Source organism: Mauremys reevesii, linkage group 2 (assembly GCF_016161935.1).
Source record: "Mauremys reevesii isolate NIE-2019 linkage group 2, ASM1616193v1, whole genome shotgun sequence".
Lineage (NCBI taxonomy): Eukaryota > Metazoa > Chordata > Testudines > Geoemydidae > Mauremys > Mauremys reevesii.
The window spans coordinates 150757904-150780305 of record NC_052624.1 but is presented as its reverse complement, the minus strand read 5'-3'; the positions used below and the strand labels follow the sequence as shown (position 1 = coordinate 150780305).

The 22402-nt window shown below is 47.4% G+C and overlaps 1 protein-coding gene and 1 long non-coding RNA gene across 5 annotated transcripts in view; one reads left to right on the top strand and one right to left on the bottom strand.

The window, feature by feature from the left end:
* Positions 1-22402, bottom strand: part of RASSF2 (Ras association domain family member 2) — a 46566-nt gene that overhangs the window by 19337 nt on the left and 4827 nt on the right. For both annotated transcript variants that reach the window (XM_039524121.1, XM_039524122.1), the window contains exons 2-5: positions 13755-13845; positions 6508-6583; positions 5186-5337; positions 1529-1617 (exon numbers count right to left, since the gene is read on the bottom strand). In XM_039524121.1, coding sequence (XP_039380055.1) covers positions 1529-1617; positions 5186-5337; positions 6508-6583; positions 13755-13813 — 376 coding nt within the window. In that variant the 5' untranslated portion in view covers positions 13814-13845. The remainder of the gene's footprint in view (positions 1-1528; positions 1618-5185; positions 5338-6507; positions 6584-13754; positions 13846-22402) is intronic.
* On the top strand, positions 812-15615 carry LOC120397737. Of its 3 annotated transcripts, XR_005593963.1 has the most exons (5): positions 812-1591; positions 5164-5379; positions 13243-13374; positions 13782-14067; positions 14170-15615. It is a non-coding gene; the product is annotated as an uncharacterized LOC120397737 (long non-coding RNA). The 3 variants fall into 3 exon arrangements; XR_005593964.1 differs by having other exon boundaries at positions 13836-15615; XR_005593962.1 differs by having other exon boundaries at positions 13782-15615.

Below are 22402 nucleotides of genomic sequence, written 5' to 3'. Positions count from 1 at the left end.
CCAGACAGCAACATGGTGGGTCTTAACAGTGTCTTGGGACACCGCACAGCAGTCAAGGAGGGGAAGCTGATCAGCCAGCCAGCACTGCAGGGAGATCCAGACAGGCAAACTGTGATTACAGACTGCCTTGTCCCAGGACTTCTCCATCCACCCCCTTGGAAGACAGGCCATGGGGCTCTTCACTGATCCCAAATTATCTGTTTTTCTGTTTCTCTGTCTCAAGAGGGCAGCTTTGGCAGCACCTCACCTGTTAACACCATATTGGGGCACCCATTCAGCACCAAGACACAAAAAGGAGCATCAGGGGGGCAGTTTGGTCCCAGGAATAGGATATAGGATCCAGAAAAAGGAGACCTGGATTCTATTCCCAGCTCTGCCACAGAGACCTTGGCCAGTCAGATCCTTTCCCTGTGCCTCTATTCAGAGCAGGGACTAGTTCCCCAGCCTCTCATCCCAACTGGAATATAAACAACCACCTAGTGAAGAACAACCCCATTCCCTAAAGCATTTGGGCAGTCTCCCATCCAAGCAAAATCCAACCTAACCCTGCTTAGGGTGGAAGATTAGGCAGGATCAGAGCTCAAGGCAACAGGACGGCACAACACCAGCATGGAAAGGGTTACTATACTAAAGCATGCCTGGAGCAGAGACAAACCTCCCTCTGCTCTTTACACAGGAAAGGCCCTTCAGACACAACTCTGTGTGCACAGGCAGCTGGGGAGGGAGGGAGGGAGGAACTTCTTAGAAATGTTTACTTCTCCATGGTAACGCTACTAAACAATGGCTCCTATTCTTCCTCTTGAAAGCGGGGGGAACCCAGGCACCAGGGGCGCAGGGGGACTGCCAAAGGAAAGGGAAGCATGGGGACAAGTGGAGATTGTTACTCAACAATCCTTGCTTTCCTTTGGGGTTTCACTCTGGGCTTTCGAAGTAGCTTCTATGACACCTGCACAGCTTCTGGGCAAACAGCAAAGGCCACGGTGGTCCCACACTAACGTGCTCCCCAAGATTTCTGCGGTGGATATTTTGGGTTAGGCTTAAAGAACTCAACAGGTTAACATAGCAACAACTCCCTTCCCAGGGAATCTGAACACGATAGGGCCAGAGTGGTTGGCGAGGAAGATACAGGAATAGGCAATGTTAAAAAAAAACAAAAAAACAGTGGAACCCGACTCATTCAATGCATAGGATGGACAGTGCTCACTGAACAAGCAGCTATTGATTGTTTCTTCTTATCCTTGTTATTCAGTGTGTGGCCCTTGGTCTTAATTCTGTACACCGTTTAAACCTGGTGGAAATTCTTGGGCGACCATAACTAAAGGCATCGCTACTTATAATATAGATAGACCATTTCATGCAAGACACGTGCAAGAATAATTTCTGGCAGAGTGATTCCACTGAATCAAAGAGACTGGAATAAAAGAAAGCAAAAAAGTTTTAGGCATGGGACATCACCCCTTTGGTTTATACTGGAATAGCCTACTGAAATATAACAGATTAGTTAGCAAACCCACCATCCTGGTCTCACCTGTTCCACTCTCGGACTCATCAGCATCCATAGCGGTGTCAACATCCGTAATCTGAATATCAGGTATGATACTTGGCTTCACTGCAGACCTAATGAAGAGACAGACATACTGTTACAATACAGGATCAAAGTCACCAGCCAATGCACCAAGCTCACTTTCTCTCACATAATGGACTGTCAGATGTGGGTGCCCCATTTAATGGGTGTGTGACAGTGGGGGTTTTTTGTTTTGTTTTTTTAAGTTCAAGTAAGGCTCGTAGCTCAGAGTATGTAGCCAGGCCAGATAACCCTACACAAATACAAGAGAGGTGGAAATTCACCCCTTGTGCAAAAGGGCCAGCCCACTTTTGCTGGCCCTCCACACAGGGGTGAATTTCATTCCTGGATACTTTCCAGTTTTATACCGGACTGAGGTACATACACCCGTGCACACGCACACACTGGAAGCCAAGAAGGTTGGGACTGAAATTTTGGATCACAGGCAAGAGCGGGCTCCCTATTTGACAAGGCAAAAGCTTGCTAGGTTTCATTTTAACTGCCATTAGTCCATAAAGCAATTCAAAGACAGTGTCCGTTGTTGGATGTAGCAGAGAATTTCTGCCACCCTAGTTTTCAATACGCTACTTACTTCTCCACACTACAGCAGGGAGAGATTTTAGGCTTTTAGTCCCACAAAGTCTAATAACTGGAGAGAACGTTGAAGTGACCCTCAGATTTAACTTGGCTAAAACACTGCTGGTGATGTACACCCCTCTGCAGTGACGTGCAATGCCACCGCATGACTTCAGTCCTCTTAGTAGCTGGCACTTGCACCAAGTAACATTCTGCTCTCAATAGCTATGCAGAGGTAATGGGTCCAGGAGATCACGTTCAGGGCTAGAAGTCAGGAAACTGGGTTCTATTCCTGGCTCTAACCTGCTGGATGACACGGGACAGCTCGCTTCTCTCTGTTCCCCCGCCTATTTCTTGTGTATTAAAATTGTAAGCTCTTTGGGGCAGGGACTGTTGTACTGTGAGACCATACAGTACCCAGCGTAGACTGGTTGGGTCTCTAGATGCTATGGCAAAAAACCTAACAGTGTGTCCAAGTGCTATGGAATTCAGTGCCTACATGATGATTTTAAGTATCGTTTTTCAATGCACCCCACATCTTAACACACAGATAAATGGAATGCACTGGTCATGGTAAGACAGTCAATGAAAAGTTAATCTATTAGTTCAATCAGAAGTTTATCATTTGACAAGTCCAATTCATTAGCTGTAATATCAGCAAATCAGCAAGGATTTTATGCAGTTGGAAAGATCAGGTGGCTTTCTAAAGGAGATTGGCCACATTTCTGGAGATTTAAAGGAGATGTAATGATGCCTTTTGATAACATAGCAAAGCAAAAAACAATGTGTTGCGCAGGATTAATGCCCTATAACTGTGTCTCCATCTCAGCTCTTAATATCAAACTACTCAGCCAGTGGAAATGTTCTGAATGTAGATTTTCCAGCTATGGTTTTCATCCAAACTGATTTTTATGGGGGGGGAGGGGGAAATAAAACCAAATAAATAAATAAAGATTACATTTCCCCCAAATCCCCCCTCCCTTTTATTCCCCCCCCCAGCCAACTTTACTTAAGTTGAATGTTTTGAACAGTAAGCTTTGTTGGGCTTCACTGCTGAAGAGAGGATCTCATAACAAATACTGGGTTATATCAAATGTTTCAAAATATAGGATAATTTCCCCTCAGTGATCGATCCCTCAGTGATGGAATATGTTTGTACAACACCCACAGTGGTTCCCTCCCCCATGTCTTAAAACACGATGTGGTCATACCAGAATGATGAGAAGAAAGTACCGTGAAGTAAGACAGGCAGCAACACAATGATTCCAACGGTCGCATGATGCAAGACAAGACATAAGGAGGTTTCACTCAACAATGAAATGATGGAAAAATCATAAGGACAGAAAGGGAGGAGAGGGAGACAGGACCGATGAGATTTACAGTTCAAGACAGTGAACTGGGACTTCTCCCAGCTCTGCCACAGCCTGACAGCATAATCTCCACATGCCTCAGTTTACCAAGATGTAAAGCAGTGACAATACTGGTTTATTTCGCAGTAGGGGCTAGGAGACTAAATTCATTTGTTTGCAAGAGGCTCATTAGCACTCATTTCCTTTCTGGGATATTCTAAACCACCTAGGTGGAGGCAAAGTTAACTTTCCCATCCCTCTCTCCCGGTCACATTTATAGATTTTTCATAGAGTTTAAGGCCAGAAGGGACTATCAGATAATCTAATCTCATCTCCTGTATATCACAGCCCCTAATATTTCATCCAGTTACCTCATAACGTGTGTTTGGCTAAAGCATATCTTCCAGAACAGCATGGAGTCTAAAGACAAAGACAGGGAATCCACCACTTCTCTGCGTAGTTTGTTTAAAAATAAATAAATATAAAACTTTAAAATGGTGCCTTATTCCCAATTTGAATGGGTCTTGTTTTAGCTTCTAACCATTCTTGTTCTGCCTTTCTCCACTAAATGAAAGAGCCCTTTAATACTGGCTATTTTCTCCCTGTGGTTTCTACACTGTATCAAGTCACCACTCAGTCTGGTAAGCTAATCAGACCGAGCTCTTAAAGTCTCTCACTGTGAGATCTTCTCCAGCCCTCAAATCATTGTTGTGGCTATTTCTGCACCCTCTGTAATTGTTTTGATGTCCTTTGCAGAACGCTGACAGCAGAACAGGATGCAGTACTCCAGTCTGTCTCCTCAATGACATGTATTGTCTGTATGACCCCTAACTCTCCCTCAGAGTCGCTGCTTTCCAGGATATAGTCCACCGTTCTGTAGGTCTGGCCTGCGTTCCTTGGTGTATAATTTTGCATTTGGCTATGTTGAAGGAAGCACTGTTATCCAATCCTGCAAGGAGCTTCATTTGGGTCTCTGTCATAGCAGAGAGAGCTCACCAGTAGCGCTGGTCTATTCAGCAATGAGCCAACTGGCCAGATTCTCCTCAGCAGCAGCAGGGCTACAGAAGTTTCCCAGTCTCCCCCCACAGGGCTGTACAAACCATCACCGTAGCATTGACCAGCTCAGATCGGAAGAGCTTAGCACACAGTTGTAAGCTGAAGGCAACCAGTAGGGTGGCAGTGTGGCCTAGTGGAGAGGGCACCGGAATAAGACTTGGGAAACCTGGGTTCTGTTCCTGGCTCTGCCACTGACCCGTTGTGTGACCTTGCGTAAGTCACTTCATCACCCCGTGCCTCAGTTTCCCCTCCCACCCTATTTAGCATGTAAGTTCTTCAGGGCAGAGCATGTCTTCCTACGTATTTGTACAGCACCTAGCATAATGGGGCTGTGTTCCTGGTTGTGGCCTCTAGGCGCTACTGCAATACAAGTAATAATGCACACATCACTCAACTCTCCATGTCAGGCATTTCAACACTCTCCCCCAGTGACTGCAGATGATGCTGGCAATAAGCCCTAATTCAACCTCAGTAGAGAGGAGAACTCCATTGGCCTGTTTCTGGAGCTGCATGTTGGGTCCCACTGTTGCATGTGTGCGGTCTAGCAGACCCCATGGATGTCTCTACCAAGATAATGAATCCATGCCCAGGAGTTCTAACAACAAATTTCCTCCCTAGGCAGAGCGGACCATCTACTGACCCCTGTGCACCCAGGTTGCAGCCAGAGTGCCAAGAGGAGGAGGAAGGAGGAGGCCGGATCCGCTGGTTGTCATCCTGCATCTGCAGCCGGATGGGCCTGCGCAAGCCCCAGGAGATGTTCAGCAAACCCTCGACGATAAACTCGCCTTCCTCCTGGGCAGCAAACACAAAGACACACGTCAACATCTCAGAGCGGTACCTTGGCCAGAGCCCTCTCCTCTTCAGCAAGGCAGATCTAAACACACAGCCCTGCCATCCTGCCCCCCCCGACTCCGCCCACCCCCCAAGCTCTCCCAACACTTGATCATCACTAACACAGCCTCACGTGAGAGACAGGCCATATCATCTCCATCTCCATGGTATGAACAGGGAAATGAAAAGCCTAGTGGTGTTGGATTTACTCTCTGTGTAACATCATGCCATTGGGCAGCGTTGAAAACGGAACCCAGGAGTCCTGACTCCAGGCCTGGTCTACACTTAAGTTTTAGGAGTAATATTTTGCTTAGGGGCATGATTTTTTTAAGCCAATGTAGTTATACTGGTAAAAGCCCTAGAATGGAGGCAGTTACACCAGTATAAAGAGGCTTTTTACTGGTATAGCTTATTCCCTTTCCCACATGGAAATAAGTATACTGGTAGAAAGCACCTTTACGGAGATATGGCTGCACACAGAAAATGTAGTTGTGTCTCTTTAACAACACCAGTATAGTTAGTGAGATACAACTTTCCAGGGTAGACAAGAAATCCCCTGTTCTAACCCTAGACTATGCTCCCCGCCCAGAGTTGGGAAAAGAACCCAGGAGTCCTGACTCCCAGCCTTCTGCTCTAACTAAAAGCCCACCTTCTCTCAGGAGCAGTGTACTCAATACTCCAAAAAGCATCCCACAGCACACAACGGGCAACAGGCTTAAATCATGCAACATTAAGGAACAATGATATTACTGATAAAAAGCTGGTCTAGAGGATCATGGTGTTCCCTTTCCAGCCTTAACCTTTGAATCCCGGGAAGAGACTGGATCCCACTCCCATTTAAATGAGTGTCAAAATTCCCCTTTGATTCCGAAAGGTGATCATGTGGGAGAGGGGAGAGCCCATTGGATCTCTATGTCTCCCTCCGTAAAATAGCTACAAAATAGGAACTCATGACCCCACAGCTGTAGCGCTCCTCCTTGCAATAATAACCAGCCATCAGCTTGCTTTGCCAGCGGTCACTTTTTGACCTCCAAGGTGGGCATTGACCCAGACGGTCTCATTTTTCCACGCAGCCTCCTCCATCTAAGTCACAAGACCAGCCTGCTCAATAGTTACTCATTGATTTCTCACCTCTCTGTGCCGGAGCTGCAAATTCTGACCTTCATAATACAAGTTGTAGGTCTTCAAGTGCAACAGCAGTTCGTTTCTGGAAGATAAACAACATTAATGCAGGCAAGGAGTCACAAGGAGACTAGGAAAGAACCAAAGCCTGAGAAACTCGGGTTCTTATGCTGCACTGGGCCCTGTGGTATCAGAGCGCCTGAAATGGTAACTTGAAGGGGCTGACCTGAAGCAGGTTTGATGGAGTCAGGAATGACTTTCCAGAGCCAGGGCTGGATTTAGGCAAACGAGTCATAGGCACAACGCCTCATGACCCCACAGCCCTGCCTCTACATGGGACGGCAGGAGAAGGCTTCCCACAGCAGAGCCATCTAATGCCCTGCTGAGGGACTTACCACTGCTTCTCTTTGGCCAGGCTCAGGGTACCCTACTTCTACAGCCCCGGGATCTGCACAGGAGACTGGCTGCAGCAGGAGTCACTGCAGTGGTTATGCTCGCATCGCTCTTTCAAGCTTTTCCTTACAACGGCAGGGCACGGAAAAACATCTTCTCTTAGATATGAAAGCGGAGATTCTCATGGGATCTCCTGACTGTGGGAGACGAGGCCCTCGGTGTGGGTCCGTAGAACTGATGGCTTAATCCAGCCATATCCAGAGCTTGCATTCAATGACTGAGGGCTATGAGACCAGACCTTGGTCGTTCCCTGCCTCAGCTTCCACTCGCACTGCACGGAAAAGGGGTGCGTTGGGGAAAAGCACAAGCATGCCGAGGTGGAAACAGAGAGAGACCCTCTTCCCAACCTTCGTGACATGGTGCACAACAGCTGCCATCTGGAGAGGGGAACTCACTGCTCCCTAAGGGTGCATGAGGCCTCTGTGTAACTCCTACTACTCCAGATATGGGGCTGGCAGCAAGGACAGGCTGACATACACAAGACTCCCCACCCTTACCCCTGTACACATAGACGTCCTTTCCTTCTCCTCCCACTTAGCTCGGCCTGCCTTGATGGACCTTAACAGAGGACAGTCCTTGTTACCAATGAGTGCCAGGTGACCCATGCTTTCCAGTAGGGATTCTTCCCAGGCAGTTACTGAGTAGTAACCTGGAATCTGGAGCTGGTGACCATTATCGCAGCACCTAGATTCTCTCTCACTCACCCATCCCACAGAGAGTCAGAGACTGTCCCTGTTCTAAACAGACATGACTGGGGCAGGGAGTATTAGCCATAAAGAAGGCAAAGTGCAGCCCTGAGCAATTAACTGATTTGACCAAGACAGTCTTCGATAAAGCCAAGAATAAAGTGCAGAACTTCTAAGTCCCGGTCCAGGATCTTAACCACAGGACCATCCTTCCTCCCTGGAACATGCAGGTGTTTCTGCATGTGTGGTGTGTCCAAGTGTCTCTCTCCCTTGCAGTAGTTTATGGGCCTTTCGAAAGCCAGATGCTTGGAGGAATCCCTGGATTTACTACCATGAGTGCTCTCTACACACTCAATAATAAGGCCCAGCCCCTTTACCAAGTGCAGGATCCACTCCTTAATTAACAGGAGTAACAAATTAGAGAAGCAAGTGGAAATTGGGGGTGGGGAAGATTCCTGAATACTCTAAGGCACTCGCTAGATATGTTAGGGGAGCAAGTCCCCAATGCAGGGGGTCTCCAGCAGCTAAATCAGGGCGCTGAAAGTAGGGCACCTTGTTTCAATTCTCAGACCGCTAGGAGACCATGGGACAAGTAATACATTGTGCCACTCTGTGCTGCCGGCAGCACATCTGGAAATGCGGAAAAACTGACACCCAGAGAACCGGAACCACTTCCTAGAAGTCCAGTGATCACTTCCTATTTTGTTTCCATAAGCCCTTCAAAAAAAACAAACAGTCTTCAGGGTGCATCAACATATCGGCCCTACAGATGGGCAATGATTTCGCCCCACTCTAAGCACATGCCCCAAATATGGGGGCCATCAGTGTTTGTTTATTGCATCTTCCAGTCAAGAGTAAGGAGTGCGCAGCCACAACTACTGTGTCCTGACAGCCAACACTGCCCTGAGGAACGCTGTCTGGGCTTCGCAAGAGGCCTTTCTTCCAATGATCAAAAAAACCCACTGCAACAAAAAACTCAGACAGACTGACCTTGATGAAGCAGACTTCAAGGCTGCAAGACAAGCGGCTTAGAGAACACCGTCACTTGACTTTGTACTGCATTTATTGTCAAAATAATAAAACAGCCCCCATCACAACACATTTCTGATGTCTATTCACTGCACCAGCCTCCCATCTTACAGTTTAAACAGCACCACTGTTGTAGATACTGAATGGGAGGAGGGGAGGGAAAAAGAGAGACCTAGCATAGGTACACAGGTCCAGATCCTTAAAGGTGTTTAGGCACCTAAGTCCCATTGATTTCAATGGAGGTTAGGAACATAAATATGTTTAAGAATCAGGGCTCTAGGGCCTGATCCTTTGGGTAGCTTTGCCTGTTTGGCACTACTCTGACAATGCAAAGCAGCAAAGCACATTGGACAGTTTGGCCCGGAGTGCAGCAGGTGCAGTATTTTCCTGACCTCTAGGGGCATTTTTGGTTTTTTTCCCAGCATGGGAATAACTTTGTTCCCATGCAAAAGTCACTAAACCATAGGCGGCAGGTTTGTATAATTTTTGGTGGGGCCCAAAATGGTGGTGCCCCCCCCCGCTCCCGCCCTGTAAGCCGATATAAAATGAAGCTACAACGCGTCAGCGCCACAAGATTACAAGGGTCAATTAAAAGTGGAAAGTCAGAAGCAGCACTTGCCTACTTCAATATACAGTATTATATTTTGTTGTACCTGTTGTGATGAAGTGGGAATGTTCTTAATATTTTCTCTGAATACTGTGTGGGTGCCTCAGTTTCCCCTGCAAGATGCCAACTGAAGGTGTTGGGGACAAAGAGATCAGGTGGCCTCCTTGTCCGGAAGAGAGACAGAGGCCAGAGGAGGGAGTGTCAGTTTGGAGCTGGCTGGGGAAATGGGGAGAGACTCAGAACTTGGTTCTGGGCTCCCCACCCATAAGATGGACCTGACCGAGGGGTTCTCTTTTCTGTACCAACAAGCTCTGTTTAAACTGTGTTCCCATCATCTAATAAACCTTCTGTTTTACAGTCTGGCTGAGAGTCACATCTGACTGCCAAGTTGGGGTGCAGGGACCTCTGGCTGCCCCAGGACCCGCCTGGGCGGACTCACTGCGGAAAGTGCATGGTGTGGAAGGGCATGCTGAATGCTCTGAGGTCAGACCCAGGAAGGTGTAAGCTTCTTGCCCTGGAGACAGTCTGCTCAGAGAGGAGGCTCCCCCAGAGTCCTGACTGGCTTTGAAGGAGTGGTTCCAGAGCATCCCAGCATCTCCTTCCACCCCATGCACTTCTCAGAAGTCCACACAGGCACTAACACTCCCTCCTCTGGCCTTTGTCAAGAAGGCTAACATCATTTTGGGCTGTATAAGTAGGGGCATTGCCAGCAGATCGAGGGACATGATCATTCTCCTCTATTCAACATTGGTGAGGCCTCATCTAGAGTACTACGTGCAGTTTTGGGCCCCACATTGCAAGAAGGATGTGGAAAAATTGGAAAATCCAGTGGAGGGCAACAAAAATGATTAGGGGGCTGGAGCACATGACTTCTGAGGAGAGGCTGAGGGAACTGGGATGGTTTAGTCTGCAGAAGAGAAGAATAAGGGAGGATTTGATAGCTGCTTTCAACTACCTGATAGGGGGTTACAAAGAGGATGGATCTAGACTGTTCTCAGTGGTAGCAGAGGACAGAACAAGGAGTAATGATCTCAAGTTGCAGTGGGGGAGGTTTAGGTTGGATATTAAAAGAAACTTTTTCACTAGGAGGGTGGTGAAACACTGGAATGGGTTACCTAGGGAGGTGGTGGAATCTCCTTCCTTAGAGGTTTTTAAGGCCCGGCTTGGATGATTTAGTTGGGAATTGGTCCTGCTTTGAGCAGGGGGTTGGACCTTATGACCTCCTGAGGCCCCTTCCAACCCTGATATTCTATGATACTCTAAACTGACCACCAAATTTAAGTTGCGTTTTTCCGGTCAGGTGAGGACTCTGGGGCAGGGGTAGGGATAAGGAACTTGGGGTGCAGACAGGCTGCCCCAGGGCTAGGGCCAAAGAGGACTCCCCTCCACCCTCCCTGGCAGCAGCAAGCTCCAGGGGAGGGACCCCTCCTCTCCCCCGCAGTTCACTGCACATGCTCCTAGGGTCCCTCTCAGGTCCAGAAGGCCCACTTGGCTCCCCTATGGTGGGTACCGAGGGGGGAGGTTGCCATCACGTATGGCCTCCCCTGCTGCCACCCCTCACCATAGCCTCACTGGGGATGGGGCTGCCCCTGCCTCAGGTGCAGCTCCCATGGGCCCTGCTAGCTACTAGACTGGGAGCCTCCCGGCCAATGGAATGGGCTGGGCTGGGGGGCGGAAGGCAAAAGGGGAGATTGTAGGGAGCTTTGGAGGAGGGGAGGCAGTGGGGGAGGGGAGGGGGCTGGCACAAAGGGGAGGGCTCTTTGGAGAGGAGTGACAGGGGCACAGGGGTCATTGGGAGTCTCTCGAGGGGGCAGAGGGTTGTGTGGGTCTCTGTGGGGCAGGGGGCTGTGATGGGCGGAGCCAGCTGCAACCTGGGTCTGCTCTGCGGGGGGTGTTCCTATAGTCCCCTCAGGAAGCCCCCACATCCTGGGTATTTTATACCAGCCCCGGGGTGCCCATTGCTGCTCCTTTCCCCACCCACGACTCCATCTGTCTGTCCCCACATCTCCCCCGGCTGTGTCCGTCTGTCTGTCCCCACCAACCCCCCCCACCCCGGCTGTGTCTGTCTGTCTGCTCCCCGCTGTGTGTGTCTGTCCCACAACCCCCAAACTGTGTCTGTTTGTCCCCACCAACCCCCCCCCCGGCTGTGTCTGTCTGTCTGCACCCCACTGTGTGTGTCTGTCCCACAACCCCCAATCCCCTGGCTGTGTCTGTTTGTCCCCACCAACCCCCCCCGGCTGTGTGTGTGTGTGTCTGGCTGCCTCCACAGCTCACAGGCTGTGTCTGTCTGTCTGTCCGTCCCCCCCCCCATGTGTGTCTGTCCCCCAACCCCCAGGCGGTGGGTGTTTGTCCCCACCAACGTGTGTGTGCCTGCCCGCCCGCCCCCACAGCTCACCGTCTGTGTCTGGCTGCTGCTCACAATGCCCAGGGCTCAGCCGCTGCCTGTGGCTCGCTCCCCCTCCCTGCTGTGGAGGCGCGGCCAGGCAGCTCCAGCACCGCCCCCAGCAGCTCCCATTGGCTGGGGCTCCCAGCCAATGGGCTGGGAGTCCAGTCGCTCCTGAGGCCCCTCCCAGGAGCTGCTGCAGCCGCTGAGGTGAGTGAGACGCCGGGTGTTGCAAAGGGGGGACCCCCAGCACAGGGCCTGGGGCCCAAACATTTGTGGGGCTGAGCCCAGCTCCTGGATTATTGGTGGGGCCTGGGCCCCACGGGCCCATATAACTCGCCGCCCCTGCACTAAATGTCTGATCCATCCAACCAGGCATCTCACAAATTGCCCAATCACTGGACTATTAGGTATCACCTAGGTAATGTTTCTATTAAAATACCGTAGGACGGACACCTAGCATTTGCACAACACTTCCAATTTGGAGGTGTCAAACTCTGCAAAGATGGGGGAATTAGAATCATAGAATATCAGGGTTGGAAGAGACCTCAGGGGGTCATCTAGTCCAACCCCCTGCTCAAAGCAGGACCAACCCCAACTAAATCATCCCAGCCAGGGCTTTGTCAAGCTGGGCCTTAAAAACCTGTAAGGAAGGAGATTCCACCAGTCCCTAGGTAACCCATTCCAGTGCTTCACTACCCCCTCACTCCTACCTGTCACTAGGTTGCCTCCCCCATTCAGTAAGGGTCCCACACTTTCCCTAACCACCTTCTTGTTGCTAACATACCTGTAGAAACCCTTCTTGTTACCGTTTGCATCCCTTGTTAGCTGCAACTCCAACTGTGCTTTGGCCTTCTTGATTACATCCCTGCATGCTTGGGCAATGTTTTTATAAATATACATAATGTGACAAAGTTCGTCCTCTACCTTGGTGGGTCCTGCGCTTATTGGCGGATTTGCTCACCTCAGAGATCTCCCCCTCTGGTGGAACCCACAGTCCAGGTCAACTCCTCCTGTGTCTGATCAGGAGTTGGGAGATTTGGGGGGAACCCAGGCCCGCCCTCTACTCTGGGTTCCAGCCCAGGGCCCTGTGGATCGCAGCTGCCTGTAGTGACTCCTGTAAAAGCTGTGTGACAGCTACAACTCCCTGGGCTACTTCCCCATGGCCTCCTCCAAACACCTTCTTTAACCTCACCACAGGACCTTCCTCCTGGTGTCTGATAATGCTTATACTCCTCAGTCCTCCAGCAGCACACCCTCTCCTTCTCCCTCTCAGCTCTTTGCGCCTCTTGCTCCCAGCTCCTCACACACGCACCACAAACTGAAGTGAGAGCCTTTTTAAACCCAGGTGCCCTGATTAGCCTGCCTTAATTGATTCTAGCAGCTTCTTGATTGGCTGCAGATGTTCTAATCAGCCTGTCTGCCTTAATTGTTTCCAGAAAATTCCTGATTGTTCTGGAACCTTCCCTGTTACCTTACCCAGGGAAACTACTTAACCTGGGGCTAATATATCTGCCTTCTATCACTCTCCTGTAGCTATCTGGCCTGACCCTGTCACAATAATTATCACCATTTCTATTTTACAGACGAGAAAATTGAGGCAGACAGACAGACTACAGCCAAAAATTTCCCAAAACACTTGTCCAGTGATTTGGGGGCACCTCAACCTAAGGCACATGCAGAGATTTGGGCCCGGTCTACACAAGTTTTGTTCCAGGGTAACTATTCCGGTTAGGGGTGTGATTTTTTTTCCTTTTCTTACCAATGTAATTCTACTGATATGTTGTTATAGCTTATTCCTACCTAGGGGGCTAGGGTAGTAACCAGTATCTTTCCATCCTCATCTTCTTGGCTGCAACCCATTCAATGATTTCTCACCCATGGAATGTTACTATTCCCCCACAAGGCTCCTCTGTGGATTTTTCCATGCTTTGCATCATCAATTGCTAGAGAGATCACCTCCCCTTCCACCTCTATCCACAGCTTTAAGTTCTTTGTGTGTCTGCATCTGCCCCTCCTCCACCAGTCACCAGGGCCTTTCATAAATAAATCATAATACCAAAAATATTTCTGCGTTAAGCTCTGGTTGCAATCTTACTTTGAAATGTATTTGTCTTTTCCACAGGGGACTAGGGATGACTGGCTGCAGTAATCCATCCTCACAATCTTCTTTCATTAGGAGCAGAGATCTGATTTGTGGAGGGGGAAGATACAAGAGAAATTTGCATTAATCACTGCATCATTTTCATCTTAATATGTAAAGACTGGGCCGGATCCAAAGCCCAGTCGACTCAGCGGGAGTTTTTCCACTGACTTCAGAGCTTTGAATCCATCTGTCAGCCACATCAGACAGCAAAACAGAAAGTTCCAATTCAAATGATGGACCTAAAAGCGGAAATGTGAAAAGTCAGGTGAGGGGAAAGTAACGAGAATCACTGCAAGTGCACAACAGTAAGCCGACCTAGGGAGACACAATTAATAGAATACTTTGTATTTCTATTGTACCCTTCCAGATAGGAAGGTATTGAGCCCACGAGGTGGATATTATACCCGTTTTACAGATGAGGAGATGAAGACACTGCACTTGGACTCTAGTGTTCTGGTTTCAAGCCCCAGCTCTACTGCAAACTCCTCGTGTGAGCTCAAGCAATTCACTTACTCTCTGTGCCTCAGTTTCTCATTGTGAATGAGGAGAATTATCCTCTCTCTCTCATCTATTCAGGTTCTAAGCACTTCTGGGCTGTTCTTACTTTATGTACGGCACCTGGAACGCTGGGGACTTTAAGTGCGATCATAAAAACAAACACTCACTGACTTGCTGCAAGTCGCACAGCGAGCCTTTTGGCAGAGGCAGAAATAGAACCCAGGAGTCCTGATCTCTCACCTTCTGCTGATGGATACTTGTTGAAGGTTAGGGCAATGACCATTTTATTGTGCTGTGTTTGTACAGTGCCTAGCACAACAGAGTCCTGGTTCATGACCAGAGCGCTCCTAGGTGTTACTGTATTAATAATGATAATCATGTTTAACCCACACATCCAACGGTTCGAAGGGACATCTCTTAAGTCTAACAGGCTCTGATCAGTTACCCGGAGCTGCCAGTTACTTTCTGGGCTGGAAATGCTAGGGGCACCTCTGAAGGTATGTTGAAACTTCCACTCCCTGGATTCCCACAGGTGCAAATAGGATGGGGGTGGCGGGAAAGAGAACTATTTATCATTCGGATCAGATTCCAGTTTGGGTCAGTTGTTACCCACCCCTGCTCACAGTAAGGTTCCCCTCCATCCTACCACTCGTTATCAGGATGAAACTTAGGATACCTATTATTGTTTTGAGAATGGCTACAACAGACACGAAAACCTCCATCCAGTTCAGTGGTGTTTCTAAAGGAAGACTGGTGGCCAGGCAACCTTGGATTCTACAGATAGGAAGAAAGTTTGGAACATGCTTTTTGACTCCACTGTATCAGGAGAGGTGTTTTGGTTGAACCCAGTAGGGAAAATGATAAATAACCAGCTTAAAAAAACAAATACAAAGACAGCTGGCCTGAACACAAGACTCTCCTTTGACCAATCACCAGCAGCCTGAGGTGACATGCATTCCCCCCCACCCCCAGATGTATCGACACCAAAAATCCCCAGCCATCATATTTGAACCTGCTTCTAAGGAGAAGCTTGTTTGAATTCCCCAGTGGAAAGTCACACTGTCTTTGATCAGCTGGGGCCCCAGTCGAGCTGTTGTGAACATTTCACACAAAACACTCGACCACTTGAACATTTTGGGTCCTGCCTTTCGTTTCAGTTGCAAGGGAATAACACCATTTCACACACAAAGAACCGCCTATTTCCCCCATATACACTTGGGGGGGAAAAAATCATGTTTTGTTTTCAGCCTGATTTCACTCCCCTAAAAAAAAAAAAAAAAAAAAACCTACATTTTATAAACTTTCAACTTTCAGAATGGCCTTGCCACCAAAGTTGATTTTTTAATTGAGGTCCAATGATTTATTTATTCATTGCAATCACATGGGTTTAGATGTGGAGACAGACACTTGCCGAAAAAAGTCATGCACACATGCAAAAAAAAAAAAAAAAAAAAGTCATTCATTTTTTTTTTACCTCTGAAGTGTCCCCACATGAAATTGTCAGTTTTTATTTATTTATTGGGAGCTACGAAGCATAACTAAAATGAGATGTTGGGTAAAGTTTTCTAAGACACCCAAGAGCTTTAGGCATGTTGGAAAACATAACTGAGGCTCCTAACTCACTCAGGTGCTTGTAAAATTTTTTACTTAAACTCTCACTTCAATTACTTAACAAATAATTAGAAATCATTGCATTATTTTGAAAGATGTGCGCTTTTCAAGGCACGTTTCTTCATTATGTGTTTGTGAAGTGTCTAGTACAAGGGGACCCAGAGATTTCATGCCAAAAATATCCACCACTTTATACACACCACACACGCACTTTCCTCAGCTGTACAATGGCAATACTGTTATTGACCTCCTTTGTAAAGTGCTTTGAACTCTGCGGATGAGAAGCACTCTGAGATCCAGGTATTATTGTTATTCGTTTCCTAAGGAAATTGCTCTGTCCTTCTCTTCAGCTTGAAGAGAAGGGCCCACGTGTTAAGTTAAAGATACAGGGTCTTGTAGCTCAGTATCACACTAAAGTCGATGGTAGATCCACACGGTGGTAGCAAGGTCTGGAGTGTATTTCCCAGCACTACTGCACAGGGAAGTCGTTCCAGGACCTCAAAGCCCTTCACGCAAATAAGCTAGTTCGCTTCACACCTCAAGGAAGTGGATATTTTACAGAAGGGGAAATGAAAGCACAATGAGGTAACTTGCCTGCAGTCACATGGGAGCCAATGACAGGGTCAGAAATCCCTGCTCCCAGTTCTCCTGGGCCACAGTTAGGATACCCTCTCCCACCCACCACTGGCACAACCCTGATCAAAACTGCAGTTACATTCCAACTCCATGCTTCTAAATCCAGCAGCGGCCCAAGCACAAAAGCCTATATTTAAACCCAGCAATAGCAAGCATGAGACACAAGCAGACAAAGGGCAGGAAATTCAAAGCTACAGCTAACACGGGGCATTGTCCTGAAAAAGGAGAACAGAAACGCAAAATAATAACGCAACTAACAACGGAAAGACTGACTCGACTTGTCATTTCCTAGCTTATGCTACTGAGTTTCACAACCACCTCAGCAAGGCTGAAATAGTTAGGTTAAGCTGTGAATGGACTGGAGGGAGGCAGGCAATGTTCACTTAGAAAAATTAAAAGGAAATACTCTTTTTTCATTGGAGGCTCTAACAAACATTACTATTGACCAGAGGTGTGTTACTGCTCAGGCAAACACGAGCCAGGTTTAGACTGCCACATTATGAACTCAGGACAATTATTACTATTAGTACTGACATAGCCCTACAAGTCGCAGCTGTGATCGGGGTCCCATTGTGTTAGCTAACGTACCCACACGTAGCAAAGACCGTGCTTGCCCTGAAGAACTTTTACAGTCTAAAAGTTGGGGAAAAGTAGTATTGTCTCCAGTTTACAGATGGGGAGACTTAGGCACAGAGAAATTAAGATCACACAGTAAATCTGTGCAGAGATAGGAACTAAAACCAGTTCCAGCACATCGTTTAGATAGACAAAGGATGGGAGGGGAAACTGAGGCACAGACAGAGACGCAATTTGCCCAAGGTCATACAAGAGATCAGTGGCAAAGCTGGGAACAGAACCAAGTCTCCTAACTCCAAGTCCAGTGGTTTATCCACTAGACGACACTGCCTCTCAATGTTTTAGTACCCGTGTTGTGGTCTCTGAGTCTTGTATCATTCCTCTCCGCTTTTTAGATTGGTTCCACATACATGCTCATTCTGATAGGCAGAAATGTACCTGTGTAATCTGACTAATTAACTTCACAACTGATCTCAATGTTATTCACCTCCAAGGAGGCAAACAATGGAAAAATCCTGATTTATCAGTGGCAGAAGTCAAGAACAGCACTTCTCTACCTCATTCGAGTGTGGAGAAGTTCAGTGCTCGTAAAGAGATCCTCAGATGAAAAGTGTCATAGTGTGTAGTGCAGTCCGCATCTTAACAGAGAGATTCTCTTGCGGACCAATTCCCCGCCCGTTCCGGATCACATAACAGTTTCTAGTAGAGGCAGCTAGGCTCTTCCTCACTCACAGAAGTTCTCAGAGGCCATCAGGCTGTTCAGTGAAAAGCCTGGACATCTATCTCAACAGCCTCCTTTCCAGCCAGCTCGCCAAAGACCATGGGGCCACAGATTGACCTCTGCAGAGATAAGGGACGTATTCCCAGAACAGCCACTGACTTGGACCTTTCTTCCCCTTCTCTCTCTCCCCCGCCCCCATCAGTAAAACAGGGATAACACTGACCTTCACACCAGAATTTCTGTGACCTCTGAATGAAGAGTGATATGAAATTGTAAGATATTAAGTGGATAGAATTACTGCTATAGAAACAAACAACATACTCACAGGAAAGATCTTGCCATGCACTTATACACCCATTTCTCCCTGAACGCTCAGCAGAAACATGGGTAGAGAACCAGCGACCAGCTCCTCGTGCCCTCTTTGCAAGAGCAAAAATTCAAGACCAAGCAAGAGGGTGGTATAAGTAATGAGGCCGGCTGGCTGGCATAGATATCCAAACAGAATGGATGAGCGTCCATAGGCCAAGCTGAAACCAGGATGTGCGAAAAATCCCTCTGAAACCCATAAATGAGGAAATTATGTCTTATTCTATGCGAGCTCAGAAGGGAGGAACAGAGCAGAGATGGCATTACTGTGGGGGAGGGGTGGGATCCATCCATCTCTCAGACAAGAGCAATTGCAATTACAAAGACAGCAGGGACAGAGGGATGGGTGACTGATAGGCGAGCCGAGAAGAGGCGACAAGGCTGCATCCGAGATGCACAGACTGATGCTGAAGCACATACATACAACCAAGATTCGCAGCTGTATGGCTGAAGATCAACCTTTCAACAAGATGTCTTGCCTGGGAAAGCTTCCAGCCACCTTGTACGACCTCAATTTGACCTTCCCTGAGGATGGAGTCTCTTGACTAGATGACCTCCCGAGGTCTCTTCCAACCCTAATATTCTATGATTCTATGATTATTTTGAGAGGAATGGACAGTGTTCATGTAATTAAGACCCTGGCCTGGTGCTGACAGGATCTTGTTTCAATTCCCATCTCCGCCAGACTTGTTGGGTGACCGTGGGCAAGTCGCTTCCTCTCCGTGGGCCTCAGACAACGAGAATACTGGCTTTCTTCCACCTTTTGTCCATTTGCTCTATTTAAATTCTAAAGGGGAGATTTTTTTCTAAAGCATCTGTCAGAGTTAGGCACCTAACTCCCTTAGGCACCTTTGAAAAGTCACACCCCACACTCTTTGGTGCAGGGACTGTCTCTTATTAAGAGTCAATATAGAGCCTAACACTACAGGACCCAAATCTAGGTTGGGACCTTGAGGCTACTGGAATAATTACCTTCTGCTACAGAGAGCTCCACCAAGAAGCCCTTACACCAACCCCTCCATCTCCCTTCCTCAGAGGGGTCCGTTAAGGGAACATGAGGCTACGTGACTAGGGTATTCTGAAACATCATCAAAAGTTAGGAACCGTTGGGGAAGTTATCACCAAGTAATTACCACAGAGAGGAAGGAAAAGTTGCACAGTTACTTGTGCCATGTAAAAACGTTACCCGAGTCACACACAGATGGGCAGCGTGTGTGTTTTTCTTTAGGGCTCTTAGACTCCTTTGCCACCTCAAAACACACACAGCTTTATGCCCCTCAGGGCTTCTCCTCAGGATCAGAGTTATCCAAAGGCTACAGAGATAAGCACTGGCTGCGACAAACAGCTGCAAAGAAGCAACCAAACTTATATTTCTGTTCTGTGGAGATAAAAAGCCTGTTGGCCCTCACTACTTTATAAAAATACTGGGGAACTTAGAGGTTTTTACTTTGAACTAACCAATGCAGCAATGACAATTTGAATCAGCCGGGGAATTTGCCTCTATCCATTTACACCCCTTAGCAGTCTACTTGTCTTAATATACCCATAGATAGGCTTGGCAGAATTCGATTTCTATGTTATCATTTTGACACATAATATTTATTTTTAAGCATTCCCCTCCCCGCCAATTTAAATTCTCACAGTTGTGAGAAATTATGGGTTTCGGGCTTTTAAGATTTGCATCAATTTAAATGTTCACAGATTGAATGACAGTAGTCACTGAGATTCAAAAAGTTAAAGCTTTATATAACCATTAAAACACAGCTAGTCAACACCAAATCAAAATGTAAAAAGTACATATCCTCAAATCAAAAGCAGCTAAGTTCTCAAGCAGCATTTTCCTTCCTCCGCTTATCTGTAAACGTTGATTATTAGTCGATGGAAATGTGTGTCGGATTGTGTGTGTGCACGGTGATGTCAACGTTTACGACTATAATCTAATCTTTCCAAGCCTACGTGAAGAGCATTCTTGAAGCTCCTTAGCAGCCGCACGCCCAAGCCAAGAAGTGCCAGGGGATCTCAGAGCAGTTTATACAGCACCCTTCAAACACAGGGCCACTGCTGAAATCAGCGAAGGCTCTCAAGCTGGAGCAACCTCAACATAAACTAGAGCAGGGGCGCTGGAACAATTTGTATAGTGGGGGTGCTGAGAGCCCTTGAACCAAACTGCAAACCTTACATATAATGGAAACCACTTCAAGCCAAGGGGTGCACAGCACCCCCAGCTTCAGCACCTTTTGATTTTGGAACTACCTACCTTGGTCTGGTGGAGCCCAGATTTATTAGCATTCCTGACGTGCTGTACACCTTCTCTCTCTCTCTCTCTCTCACACACACACACACGGCTGCCTGTGTTAAGGAGGATAGGTGCAGAGGATATATTTATGGATAGTCCTTTGTTTATGCTCATGTTGCAAGTTTTAATTTAGGCAGTAGGTGCCTGGAGCACCATGTGGCTACTGTAGTTGCAATTTAAAAGGTTTGAAGACATACGTAAAACAGACATAAAATGCAGCTGTCTCTGGGGTGGAGTGCAGCAGTCAAGGTAAAGGAGGAGAAATTAAGGCCAAGGACACCCTCACAAAAAATGGTTCTTTCAAAAAGTTTGCGGAGATCTCAATTGCAGACGTGCTTAGTTTTTATGGTCTCCAAGCTGAGCCACATGGTGTTTATTTATCTACAACCGGAGAGGAAGAGCCCAAACCTCTGGTTTCCCTTGAAAGTTACATTTTGGATGAATTTCTAGAAGGTAAATGGGCTTATGCTTATGTATTTTGCCTGCCTTATGATTAAAAAATGTTGATGCCTGGGAAGAGCCCTCCCTCTGCGAAAACAACTTAGAGCTGGTGCAGCTGCCTTGCCAGAGTGCCTTCGGTTTCTCACACGGAAGATTTGCTTTTGATTGAGCTCCAACTTCCTGTTTATCAACCGGCTGCTAGATCTGAAGTGACAAGCTGCTTAAGCCTTCTCTGACACCCTCATCTCTATCACCATCTCCATTTCCTAAGCAAGACGAAAAGCTGCCAGTTCTTCTCTTTTTTGGGGTCTGCTGTGCAGATTCAAGGTTCCTCATGCAGGGTTTCTAGAAAGGGGTGTGAGGTTGTCAGTGTCAGACTGCCAAGCCCAAGGCAAGACTTACTTTCCTTGATATGTAAGAATATTTTGATCTCCTTTTAAAAATTATAAATACCAGAGCTCACCCACAGAAGTGACCCAGTACTTCCAGTACCCACAATACAAACATGAGATCTTTGATAGGCCACCATTCTCTCTGCCACGGAGAGATGGTCTGAGCAGCTCAATACAAACAAGATCAATACCTGACAAGTACGACATGTCAATGCACAAAACAACCCCCAAGCGGTGCAGCAAAAAGGCTCTTATTTAGACCTGCTCAGGAGTACTGTCTCACCCTGTGGCCTAGCAATTGAAGTGGCACTTGGGAATTTTGAGTCCTTTTGTGGCGCAAGCCCATAGTAACTACAGTGGCATTTGGGGAATTCAAACAAAAGCAATAGAAATGACTGTTGCTATAGGTCTCAGAGAGAGAGAGTGGGGGGGAATGAATCAGATGATTTTCTATCTTACCAAGGTTTTAGGATCACAGAAACTTTAGGAAGAAACCTAGTAAGTCAAGGAGTCAATCCCTCTGTCAACGAAGAACAAAGCCTGGTAAAGGATGATTTTATTAACAACATCTATTATTGTAGCACCGAAAGGCCCATGTTAAGAATGCCCCCCTCCCCTTATGCTATATAATTACTACATAAGGAGCTTCACTCTAGTCTAGGGTTACACACACATATCAGATGTTAAACCTGACTTTAGTCCCAATGGCCAGAAAGAATGCTCGGCACCCTACACGAAGCCTGATTTGCTCCACCACTTTACGGCTGCTGCGTCATCGAGTCAAATGGCCTTTCTGCTCATCTCCCTTTAACACAGTTTGACAGGCCACCGGGATGGCACCGGAGCAGCATGGAGTGTTCTGAAAGAGCAACTGAAGTGCACAAGGATGACAAGTATGGGTCACTTTCACGCTGTTACACACGCCATGTCCTTACTCACAGGTATAAAGAAAACCTGTATGGTGTAGGAGTAGATGGGACAAAGGAGACACAGGAACCGATGAAGACTGGTGCAGCAAGAGACGCCATGAGTTTGGGTTATTAAAACAGAAAACTCCAGCTGA